The sequence below is a fragment of the Xenopus laevis genome, chromosome 8S (assembly GCF_017654675.1).
Source record: "Xenopus laevis strain J_2021 chromosome 8S, Xenopus_laevis_v10.1, whole genome shotgun sequence".
NCBI lineage: Eukaryota > Metazoa > Chordata > Amphibia > Anura > Pipidae > Xenopus > Xenopus laevis.
Genome location: NC_054386.1, coordinates 15,746,893 through 15,759,254, shown reverse-complemented (window position 1 = coordinate 15,759,254; position 12,362 = coordinate 15,746,893). Strand labels below are relative to the sequence as shown.

Below are 12,362 nucleotides of genomic sequence, written 5' to 3'. Positions count from 1 at the left end.
CTGTATCAGGAGGCAGCAGTCCTAGAATCACCCCTCTCCATGACATTAGGAACAGTGGAAATCGTGAGCTGCAAGCATTTTTCATTTTGTTTGTAGCCTTCCCCTGCTTTCTAGGCATCCGTTAGATTCATTTTCAGATCCTCGCTCATATGCGTGCCCATGGTTGTTAACTGGTGAAATCATCTGTGGATCACCTTAAATGTAAGAAGTAACTTTTCAACAAATAACCTATCTTATAGGTTTTCATGCTACATTTGACTGTTTATTTTTCTGTGTAAGAACTTAAACTGTTGTACAGATGTGCGATCCGTTCTCTGGTAACCCGTTATCTAGAAAGCTCTGAATTACAGAACGGACATCTCCTATTAGGGTTGCCACCTGGCCAGTATTTTACCGGCCTAGCCGCTAAAATACCTGCCAGGGCCGGGGCCGGTATTACAAATTTACCGGCAATGTAGCTGCCGGTAATTTGTAATACCTATAACAACCCTTGGCCCTCCGGCAGAAACTTACCTCACCTTCATCTTCTGCCCCTCTCGCGATGGGGCCCGCCCCCTTTCGCATCACGACGCCCCCGGCTCCGCCATTTTTACGTCACAACCCGCCCATTTACCCGTGGCCTGCCTCTTTTTACGTCACAGCGTTACCGCACCCCATCACTGGCCGGTAAATTTTTTTAAAAAAGGTGGCAACCCTATCTCCTATACACTCCGTTTTATTAAAATAATTCTAATTTTTAAGAATGATTTCCTTTTTCTCTGTAATAATAACACATTACATTGTGCATGATCCAAACTAAGATGTAATCAATCTTTATTGGAAGCAAAACCAGCCTATTGTGTTTATTTAATGTTGATATGATTTTCTAGTGGACTTAAGGTATGAAGATCCAAATTGTGTTGTGTTACACAGTACTTCACAGACATTACAGCAAATGTGTGATCCCATTGTATTGGGTTGTTGGGCAGTGAGATTGGTTTGCCAAACGTTATTGAGCTGCAATATGGATGCACAGTTCCATTGTTGTAGAATAATCCTGATTTGTCTCTTTTGGCAGATCCTAACTTTGTGCGGACCTTTCTGACCACCTATCGCTCTTTCTGTAAACCTCAAGAATTACTGAATCTGCTTATTGAAAGGTAACATTCTATTATTTGTTTACAGGATTTACAATTGGTACTGATCTAATACATCTCCTGCTGCACCCCTACAATTAGGCTGATGAGTCCCTGAAGTTTTTGTGTACTGTCCCATATGCTTTTAGATCTCTCCAAACATTAAAGTCCAGCTTGTGCTGCGTGCCCTTAGTGTTATATGTATGGAAATTATATTTAATTACTTAAAGTGGATTAGATTTCTTTAGCCTTTTAGTAGAACACGGTATAAGCTCTCCTCACTACCTGCATTGCATGAAGCCTGACCTCTGATTTTCCTTAGATTTGAAATTCCAGATCCAGAGCCCACAGAATCTGACAAAATGGCCATTGAGAAAGGCGAGCAACCAATCAGCGCCAACCTCAAGAGGTTTAGGAAGGAATATGTTCAGCCAGTGCAACTCAGGTTGGTAAAGATGATTTCAAACACCCTTCAGATTTGTGTATAATGGGCAATTTCCCCTGGGGAATTATTCATTTATAAGTAGTGGTTTTAAAACTTTTGACTGGTCCTTTTGACCATGTTTAGACTTAAGTACGTGGTTATATCAATGTAACACCTGTTTAAACCATTCTTCCTTCTTTAGGGTATTAAATGTTTTTCGTCACTGGGTTGAACATCATTTCTATGATTTTGAAAGAGACCTGGAACTCCTTGACCGATTGGAATCTTTTATTTCGAATGTGCGGGGTAAGAGCATAGAATAGAAACCTTGCCATATAGGCACTGGGAAGGATTGGATAGTATGTACTGTATAAACTAGTAATGTGTGGGTTAGTGATGTGCGACTTCCGGGTTCCTTTTATAGACCCGCCCCACTGATGACGTCACAAAAGGGGAGGCACGCGTCTATAAAAGTTCAACCCAGAAGTTGGAAGCCGGCATTTGGAAGGTCGCAGGGTGGGTAGAGCAGTTAGAAGAGCTCAATCCACACCTGCCCGCGACCCAAAAAGTGGGGTGCGAGGTCGGCCTGAACCCGTCCGATCGGGCCGGCCCACACATCACTAGTGTAAATCATGTCCATTATAAGGACATCATTTTACACTTTTTAAAACCCCTCAGGTATGAAATCTCACTTCCAAATTACAGAAGAAATCTTGTATCATTGTAAAAAGGATTGCTTCTGCAAATGACTGTAAGCTTAGTTAGGTAGACCTCTAGCATTTTGTCAGCCGCAGATTTTACTCTACCCAAATGCACAGCATCACCATACCAACACCACTACCATATTTTCGGGCAGGTGTGAAATAAAATTCTGCAAGCTTGCGCTCCTCTTCAGAAAAGGTGATCCGGCGATCAATTTCTCCCTTCCCTGTTACTGGCCCTTTAACTTCTAAACTGAAAATAGGTCCAACAATTGAGCCATTAGTTCTCCCAGGGGAATTATTCTGCGTGTGGCCTCCACTCTATTTACAGGGAAAGCACCACACGTAGTTACAGCAAGCAGTCAATAGAACATTAGATTGGAAATCATAGATACAAATAAAGTCTGCTCACAAATCACATTCTGTGTAGTCTCTTTGCATAGATAAATATGAACAGTCTCAGTTAAAGGCTTAGTGAACATATACAGGATTATCTTACTAATAATGTGTGATTGAAGTGTGTTTCTCTTTAAGGAAAATCCATGAAGAAATGGGTGGAATCTATAGCAAAAGTAATCAGAAGGAAAAAGCAAGCTCAGGCAAACGGTGTGAGCCACAACATAACATTTGAAAGCCCCCCTCCACCTATAGAATGGCATATAAGCCGGGCAGGCCAGTGTGAAACATTTGACCTCATGACTCTGCATCCTATAGAAATTGCTCGCCAGCTAACCCTCATGGAGTCTGACCTTTACAGGTAAGTGTCATATATACAGTGGTGCTTGTAAGTTTGTGAACCCAATTAAAATGTTATATAATTTTATATGATTGTGACCTAAAACATCATATGCTTCTGAAACAAGTCCTAAAAGTACATAAAGAAAACCTAGTTAAACAAATAAAACACAATTATTATATTTGGCCATGTATTTATTGGAGACAAAATGATCCAATAATATATCTGCGTGTGGCAAAAGTAAGTGAATCCGTATTCACTTACTATCACTCACTATTTGGTGTGACCCACTTGTGTAGCAATAACTGCAGCTAAATGTTTGCAGAAACTGTTGATCAGTCCTGCACATCGACTACATTTTAGTCCATTTCTCCATACAGAACAGCCTCGGCTCATGGATGTTGGTGGGTTTCCTCACATGAACTGCTCGCTTTAGGTCTTTACACAAAATTTCAACTGGATTAAAGGAATTGTTCAGTGTAAAAATAAAAACTGGGTAAATAGATAGGCTGTGCAGAATAAAAAATGTTTCTAAAATGTAATGTATAAAGGCTGCAGTGACTGGATGTTTAACATAATAGCCAGAACACTACTTCCTGCTTTTCAGCTCTCTTGGTTTCCACTGATTGGTTAACAGGCAGTAACCAATCAGAGACTTGAGGGGGGGGGCACATGGGTTTAACTGTTGCTTTTGAATCTGAGCTGAATGCTGAGGATCAATTGCAAACTCACTGAACAGTTATGTCCCATGTGGTGCCCCTTCAAGTCGCTGACTAACTCAGAGTTAGAGAACTGAAAAGCAGGAAGTATTGTTCTGGCTATTATGTTAGACATCCAGTCACTCCAGCCTTTATACATTACATGTTTGGCTAACTAACTATATTAGAAACTATATATTAGAAATTATATTATAGTTTTTATTTTTACACTGAACTGTTCAAACCCCTTTGAATCGAAACTAAGATTGCAATATAATGTATATATTTTGAAGAAAAAAACCATGCACACTCACAATCTTCACTGGGCCATGCACTAGTGTGAATGATGTGTAATCTCTGTAAAGCAATGCATAATTGTGTTGGCAATATACAGTTGTGTTTAGAAGAATAGCAATGCGTTTACATTTTTTTTTTTATAAAGTTCAAAATCCTTATAAAAGCTTTTATATCCATACACACAAATGCATTGGGAACACTGAACATAATATTCCAAATCAAAAACTAAGACAAAATGTGTGAAGAAAGTGAAGAAAAGGGAATATTAGGCTGTTCCAAAAAATAGCAGTTTCTGCATTCTTCTTTCCAAACTCAAATAGTCACTGTATAAACTGAAACGTTTAAAGACCTTCTTTCATGTTCCTGGAGCTGATCATTGGCTGAGTCTTTGCCATTTTGGCTATTCTTCTATCCATTCAAATGCTAGTTTTTCTTCTACATCTTTCAGGTTTTTGGATCATTTTAGCTGAGGAGTGTTTTCTGCAGTGTTTTATGTGTTTTATATGTTTTCCCCTGTCCAATCGACTTTTTAATCTAAGTACAGTGTTCTTCTGAACAATGAATGGAACGACCCCTTTTACTCGGGAATATAACCAGCATGCACAACATTTGCTGCATTCCTTCCTTAAAGGGGAACTCCGGCTTCCAAACCAAAATTTGATACAGAGGCCCAAATAACACAGAAACCCCTAATATACCCATCACAGTTACCTGTTTCTTTAAAAAGTATGAATAAATGCCATTTTCTATGCTGAGATCCAGCTGTTTAACAGTTCTTCTCTTTCTGCATCATTTGAAATCCTTGCAGGGAAGGAGGGACTAAACACTGATGTTACAAATTGTTACAACTTCTCCACAGCTTACAGACAGCATGCAGGAACTACATAACCCACAATGCATTGCACTGTGATGTTCCATTCCTTATTGAAATCACGTGTGCAGGGAATTGTGGGGTTTGGAGGATACAGGCTGAGGACAGATGGCTGCTGATACAATGTAACAGTAGTCAGCCAGCTCAGCAAAGTAGTCAGAGAGATCAGCAGGAGAGCCCCTGCTAGGCTTAGGGAACTGTTCCAAACCATTACAAATCATGAAAAGTCTGCTTATTTTTTAATTGATGCATATTGCAAAGTTGCTTGAAATTGTGTTTAAATTTCAAAAAGCTCAAGTTATGTTTGGAGTTCTCCTTTAAATAAGGACCATGATTGACACCTGTTTTTTCACAGAATGAATGACCTCACTTATTGAATGCCACACTGCTATTATTTGGAACAAGCCTCAATTAATGATTCCATTACACAGAATCAGCAGCATGCATGTCATAACTGTTGGTTTTCTATTTCTCTACTACACCTACTAGTAAATGATTTGCCATTTAGAAATATAATTTCAGTGATTGATCAGATCAGTGATGTTGAACTGCTATTATACATTTTTTTAATGTCCCAGTATATAGAGTTGTGTTCAGTATATTTGGTTCCATTTCAGAAAGTTTTCTAGCAGCAGTATAACTTGTTTGTTTCTGCAGGGCAGTGCAACCCTCTGAACTAGTGGGCAGCGTATGGACAAAAGATGACAAAGAGCTGAACTCTCCCAATTTGCTGAAGATGATTCGCCATACTACCAACGTAACATTGTGGTTTGAAAAGTATGTGCTTTGCTTTGTGTTAAGGCAGGGGCAGTGACTCCATATATAACCAGTTGCTAAACTACAACACTCAGCAACCTTCTGCATGGCAAATGATGTGCAATCTGAAGAATAAGAAGTAGATAAATATAGATATCTACTTGTTTTCTTTAAATCAATGACAAACCATTTCATTCTAAGAAAAGGGAATGTTTTGTTGCTGTCAGTCTTGAAACACTCGCAGACTGTATGTACTTCTCATTGGCATCACTTAGTGGCAAAATTAAAAGACCCATCTTCTCGATACGGGTCTGACTGCTTTCACTTGCCTTTCTCTGCCTTTTCCAGGTGTCTTGTGGAAGCTGAGAATTTTGAGGAGAGAGTGGCTGTTTTCAGCCGTATCATTGAAATCCTCCAGGTCTTTCAGGAGCTGAATAACTTTAATGGAGTGTTAGAAATTGTCAGCGCTGTGAATTCTGTACCAGTGTACAGGCTGGATCACACCTTTGAGGTTAGTCCTGTGTAACTCACAACCCACATTGCAAACATTGCATTCTTTACTATTACTAGGAGATTTAGACTTTATTGCTTTTTGCTTAATTTGTCATTAAGAATTCTACTGCTTCATTATACATTTTACACAAGGACTAGGTTTTACCTGCAATTTACTTGCTGCTTTCACGGTTAAATCCCCCAAATGTGGTTGCCCTTTTATTGGCCACCACTAGGATCACCTCACTGTAGCTGGAAAGGGTGGGAGCTACAACATGGAGCTGGCCACTGACCCTGTATAAACTATAGCAAGCAAGGGAAAAAATATTATTAAAAAATAAATTTAAAATAATTTTTAAACCATACTGCTGTTTATAACAATGCTCACAAACAGTCTTTAAAGATGCACTTGAATGAAGGGGGATACATGGATCTTGTAAACTTGGCTATTGTAGGAAAATTAAAAGTGTAATGAGAAGAACCAAAATCTCCTGTATAGTTTATTATGAATATGAATATTTATGAAGTGTTTTGGCTGGAAATAAACATCACATTCAGAATTTAGGCAATCTGATTGGCCCTTGGTTCCATATGTAATTAATAAAATGATTAAATACAAAAACAAAAAACTCATAAAATAGTTTGAAATGAAGGATTGAATTCACATCAACAATAACTCACAATAAGCACCATATCTATTAATCCACAACTTACATGTTGTTACCAGTTGGATAACGTATTGTTTAATAAGACGGGGGTCCATAGCATGTTATTATGCAAATGGATTTAATAGGAGAATTTGGCTCCTTGACCCAACTGGCCAGGCATTAATGTTTTTGGAGATGGATTCAATCTCACTCCTACAATTTTTATCATATTTTTGGAGAAATCCCTTTGGCATAATTTTAGGGGGTTTTCTTTATCTATATGTGCAGTTGTCTAACTTTCAGTTTGCATCGAGCTTCCACTAGTCTTTGTGCCTAGAAATAGCCTTCCCTCTACAGTTATTAAATTCATTTTGAACACTCATTTTGTGTATTTCATGACATTATTGTGTCTTTAGTGGTCACTTATTACATTATATTTGTATTCCGTTAAGGCGTTACAGGAGCGGAAGAAGAGAATCTTGGATGAAGCTGTGGAACTCAGTCAAGATCATTTTAAAAAATATCTAGCAAAACTTAAATCAATTAACCCACCTTGCGTGCCTTTTTTTGGTAAGTTGGCGGTTTGGTAAGCACTCCTCTCTCTTTCTCATATATCCATCATCCATAATATTAGAATAGCAACAACATGCTTATTAAAGGGCAATGCCCTGGATAAGAAGCTATAAGAAAAAAATACATTCAGCTCCTATTAATTCCCATAAGACAAATGATAGAGCAACTCCAAAAGTAAGTCTTGGTGTCGTGTTAAGTCCGAAGCCATATAAAGGTTTGTAGGTGAGCCTCATAGTATGAGAAATCATAGGAAGTGATTTGTATTTTAATAATAAACCCTGTTCTCTCAGGGACTCCCAGGGACTGGCTGGGAATGGAGCACAGACTATACAATAGTGGTTTCTGGATAGAGATGTGTGCTGCACAAGTTATTGATCTTTGTGTCACCATCCTTGTGTTTGATCTCAGCGTTTCCCAACGTGGGCTGCACAGAGAACACTTTGGTAAAATAAAAGGCAAAAATTCTCAGGGAGACACATCGAGAGAGAGTTTACGAAGTTGTAAAATAAGTCACTCTGTGTTAGCAACATGTGTCAGGCTTGCAGGCTCCAATGTATTGTTTTATCTCCATGTTTTTCAGCCAACTGATGGGCTACAGGACTCATGTTTCATGTTCCTGTTTCATTCAGTACAAAAAGTCTAAATCTTCCATTAAAGTAGACCTGTCACCCAGACACAGAAATCTGTATAATAAAAGTCCTTTTCAAATTAAACATGAAATCCAATTTCTATTTTTTATTAAAGCATTCATAGTTGTTTTAAGCTCATTAAAAAATCTCAGCTGTCAATCAAATATTGTCTGCCCCTCCTCTATGCCATGGGCATAGAGGTGGGGCAGACAATTACTTTCGCTTTCCATTCAGCACTTCCTAGATTTCACTGCTCTCCCCACATTCCCCCATTCTCTTCACCATTTAATCGTGTAGCCAGTGCATGGGGATGGACATCAGGTCCCCCATTCGGGTGCACAAACAAGATTCTGAGATGATACAAGGCTTTACTTAATAACAGTGTCCACAAAATGGCTCCTGCCTGCTTGCTATAATTTTGAAATCCCAGACCGAAGGAAGCAAGATTCAAATAATTGATATAGTGTAATTAAAGTTCATTTTGCTTGACTAATGTGATAAAAAAGGAATTTGAATAATTTTTTTGGGTGACGGGTCCCCTTTAACAAATCATTATTTTTTTTTATTGTAAAGGAATATATTTGACTAATATTCTAAAGACTGAAGAAGGGAATCCAGACTTTTTGAAGAGACAGGGGAAAGAACTGATAAATTTTAGCAAGAGGCGAAAAGTGGCTGAGATTACAGGAGAAATTCAGCAGTACCAGAACCAGCCATACTGCCTACGGACAGAGGCCGATATACAGGTATGACAGTGGAAAGGCAGGCAATGCTGTGCTGTGCATCAATCAGGTGTTGTTTACAGTCTGCTCACGTGTATAGAGCCAAAGCAATGTTCACTCATTTGCTGGGATGGCCACTTGGCAATCATCCTCTGGTTAGATGGCCGGCTATACTGAATACATTTAAGATCTCACTCTGCTCACAAACTTGGTCCGTGTGGCCATACACGGGCCGATAAAAGCTGCCGAATCGGCAGCTTATTGGCCCTTGTATGGGGCCCTCCGATGGGCTTCCCCGATCGATATCTGGCCGAAAGTCAGCCAGATGTCGATCCGCCGGGACTAAAAATCACATTGGATCGTGGCCGCATCTGTTGGTTGATGCGTTCCCGCGATCCGACCGCCCGTTACCCATCGTTAGGATCAAGGTGGGCATATCGGGGAGAGATACGCTCGTTTGGCGACATCGCCAAACGAGCGGATCTCTCCGTGTATGGCCACCTTTATAAGACAGAGATCTTTATTATAAGACAGAGGTGTGTTTCATGGCTTGTGGAATCCTTGTATCTCCAGTACATGAAGCACTTCTTGGTTTCATGTCGGTAGTTGTTGCATGTATATGTACTCATAAATCAGATTTCTTAATTCAGAGTCTCTTGTTTTATTGTTTCAGAGATTCTTTGAGAATCTGAATCCGATGGGAAATTTTGGAGAAAAGGAGTTCACAGACTATTTGTTCAATAAGTCGCTGGAGATTGAACCGAGGAACTGCAAACAACCGCCTAGATTTGTATGTCATGTGATTGTCGGGGATCTTTTAATTTGCTGGCTGTGGGCATGTAGAATATAAATGGAGGAAGAGATATATATTAGCAATTGCTTTGCAAAAAAAAAAAAAGTCCTTTCCCACTTTCCATCACTGATTACTGTGGCTGTGGATGATTTATAGGCATTACTTGCTGTACCTTTACATGCCATATGAATCTGCCTTTAGATTGTATTTCTCAAGAGTGCAAAAAGAATGATGACTGACCATGTGATGAGGTTTTTTTTTTTATTTCTTCTTTAGTCCAGGAAAACCACCTATTCACTGAAGTCTCCAGGTATCAGGCCCAACAGTGGAAGGCATCTGTCCTCATCAGGCACTCTCAGAGGCCACCCGATGCCTTTAGAAAGGGAGCCTTATAAGATCAGCTTCAGCAGGATCACAGAATCCGATCACGAGTCTACAATATCCCCTCCAATCTCTCCCAACACTCCATCTACTCCTCCAGCCTCGGCCTCGTTCTCCTCTGAGCTCAGCGTCTTTGTTGACTTGGATCTCAACTCTTCCTTCGGTACATGGGAAATTTTATATATCTGGCCATTTGTTTTTGGAGCAGCAAATGAATTGAAAGTGTCTCTGCCTAATGTACATCAAAGTGTCATTTTACATGGAATAATGGATCGATGGCTGGGCAAATACAATGATAATTACTGTACTGTTTGTGTAAGCACCATCATTCTTGCTGCTCCTGCCAGTTTCGTAAAATATATATTGGCTAAAATTAATGCACCCACTAAATGGCAGTGCTGAAAATCTACATCTGCAAATAATTTTGGATGGTGTACAATAAGGCACACTCTTGCAGCCTTCCTCATACCAAAATGAGAAGGAAAGGGATTTATTTTCTAGTATTAGAAACCTCTACCTGGTATTGTCTCACTTGGTATTTCTTTTTAAAGGGATACTGTGAATTTTTTTCAAAATGAATCAGTTAATAGTGCTTCTCTAGCAGAATTGTGCACTGAAATCCATTTCTCAAAAGAGCAAACAGGATTTTTTTATATTTAATTATGAAATCTGACATGAGGCTAGACATATTGTCAGTTTCCCAGCCGCCACAGTCATGTGACTTGTGCTCTGATAAATAGTGTCATTTAGAAATAAAAACTACACCATTAAAATCATAACAAAATCCCTTTAAGGGCTAGAGACATTACTTTCCTAATTACTTTCCTTCTGTTCCTCTTTATTTTGCACAGGTAGCAACTCTATGCTTTCCCAGGTGTTTTTGACAAACTCAAGTAAGTGCTTTCTACTTGCAAAATCCAATCCTTTAATTGTGCTTTAAAGTATGTGGTTCTTGGCAACTTCTAGTAGCAGATAATGTCATTTTCCTTTCTCTTGGAATACCCATGTTATTCCTTAGATGTATAGATTTCAGATATGTTGGGTTGCAATGTTTCTATATATACGACTAGAACTATTGTTGTATAAAGTGAAATGCTGTCTCTCTCCTAGAGTCCTTCTTCAGTTCTTGTGGTAGTCTGCACCGGTTAAGTGAAGAGCCTTTGCTTCCACCTCCTTTGCCTCCTCGTAGGAAGGTAGATCCAGAGGGGACAAATCTTGCAGTGAGTTCAACGTTCTGATAGATGATCCGTATACAACCTATCCCTTCACACTTTTATGTGACTGCTTTTAGTTAGATTGAAATCTCTTTGGGGCAGGGACCTCCTTCCCATGAGACTTCATTTCTGTATATTTATACTTATATATTCTAATGTTGTCCTCCTTGTTTGTACTTTTCTATATTGTAATATTGTACAGTGCAGAGTATGCAGTAGCGCTATATCGTTAAATACACATGATGATACATACTCCTGCACCCTTCAAAAATCATCATTTCTGTATCTAAAGCATAGGCATTTATTATTATTTATTCTTTTCTTTAGGGGCATTCAAAACTGGATGACGACCCTCCAGCTATTCCGCCAAGATTGCCTCCACCTCCAAAGATCCAGCCACGGGTCCCTGCTTACACAGGGCCTTTTGATGGACCTCTGCATAGCCCCCCACCACCACCACCCAGAGACCCACTTCCCGATACCCCTCCCCCTGTCCCACAGAGGCCCCCTGAGCATTTCATAAACTGCCCTCTAAATCTGCAACCTCCACCACTTGGCCGCCTGCATCGGGATCAGGACTGGTTTCGGGAAGTCAACACAGCGCCAAACTCTCCGAATACACCACCCAGTACCCCGTCTCCAAGAGCTCTGCGGCGTTGTTGTGGTCTCAGCACCAGTCACAGCAATCTCGCTCACGTTTTGGCCCCTCCAGTTCCCCCACGGCAGAACTCCAACCTACAGCTGCCAAAACTGCCACCAAAGACTTACAAAAGGGAATTTTCCCAGCAGCCTTTGCACAGACTGTCTTTGTTGGAAAATGCTGAAACTCCACAATGACCACAGCCATAATAGTCTTAGACACTGGATAGAGAGCAGCAATGCTTGGTGGGTCTTTATTTTTTATTTATTTGGATAATTAGGCACTGTGTTTCATTTTTAAAGACTTTTGATTGAAGAGAAACAGTGATGGGCCCTGGCAAAAAAAAAACCATAACAACACTAAAGTGCTACTGATCAAAACACCAGGTTCAAAACAAACAGGAATTTGTTGGTACACACTACAGCCTTTCTAACAGCGCGTAACTGCCTCAGGTTCATCCGAATCATTGCCTTGCTCCCCACGCAGAGCTTTGTGCCTGTGCCGCACTCGCCCACGATTACTTGACTGCAGTGTAACCTCCAAAAGACTCTTCTCTCATCATTTGCACTGAGCGAAAAACCAATTGGAGTGAAGAAAATAATGTTTATATTTGGAAGGATTTAGTTTTAGCACCAGAGGCCTTTCATTTCCAGACCATTAAACCAGAACTTTC

The 12,362-nt window shown here is 39.8% G+C and overlaps 1 protein-coding gene across 1 annotated transcript in view; it reads left to right on the top strand.

Moving 5' to 3' along the window:
* The window catches only part of sos2.S (SOS Ras/Rho guanine nucleotide exchange factor 2 S homeolog), a 54,288-nt gene extending 41,926 nt beyond the window's left edge, over window positions 1-12,362 (top strand). Inside the window, exons 11-23 of the mRNA XM_018232368.2 lie at window positions 1,058-1,139; window positions 1,438-1,560; window positions 1,742-1,845; window positions 2,775-2,997; window positions 5,500-5,619; window positions 5,947-6,109; window positions 7,190-7,307; window positions 8,513-8,685; window positions 9,335-9,451; window positions 9,731-9,998; window positions 10,687-10,728; window positions 10,946-11,055; window positions 11,377-12,362. Coding sequence (XP_018087857.1) covers window positions 1,058-1,139; window positions 1,438-1,560; window positions 1,742-1,845; window positions 2,775-2,997; window positions 5,500-5,619; window positions 5,947-6,109; window positions 7,190-7,307; window positions 8,513-8,685; window positions 9,335-9,451; window positions 9,731-9,998; window positions 10,687-10,728; window positions 10,946-11,055; window positions 11,377-11,886 — 2,153 coding nt within the window. The 3' untranslated portion in view covers window positions 11,887-12,362. The remainder of the gene's footprint in view (window positions 1-1,057; window positions 1,140-1,437; window positions 1,561-1,741; window positions 1,846-2,774; window positions 2,998-5,499; window positions 5,620-5,946; window positions 6,110-7,189; window positions 7,308-8,512; window positions 8,686-9,334; window positions 9,452-9,730; window positions 9,999-10,686; window positions 10,729-10,945; window positions 11,056-11,376) is intronic.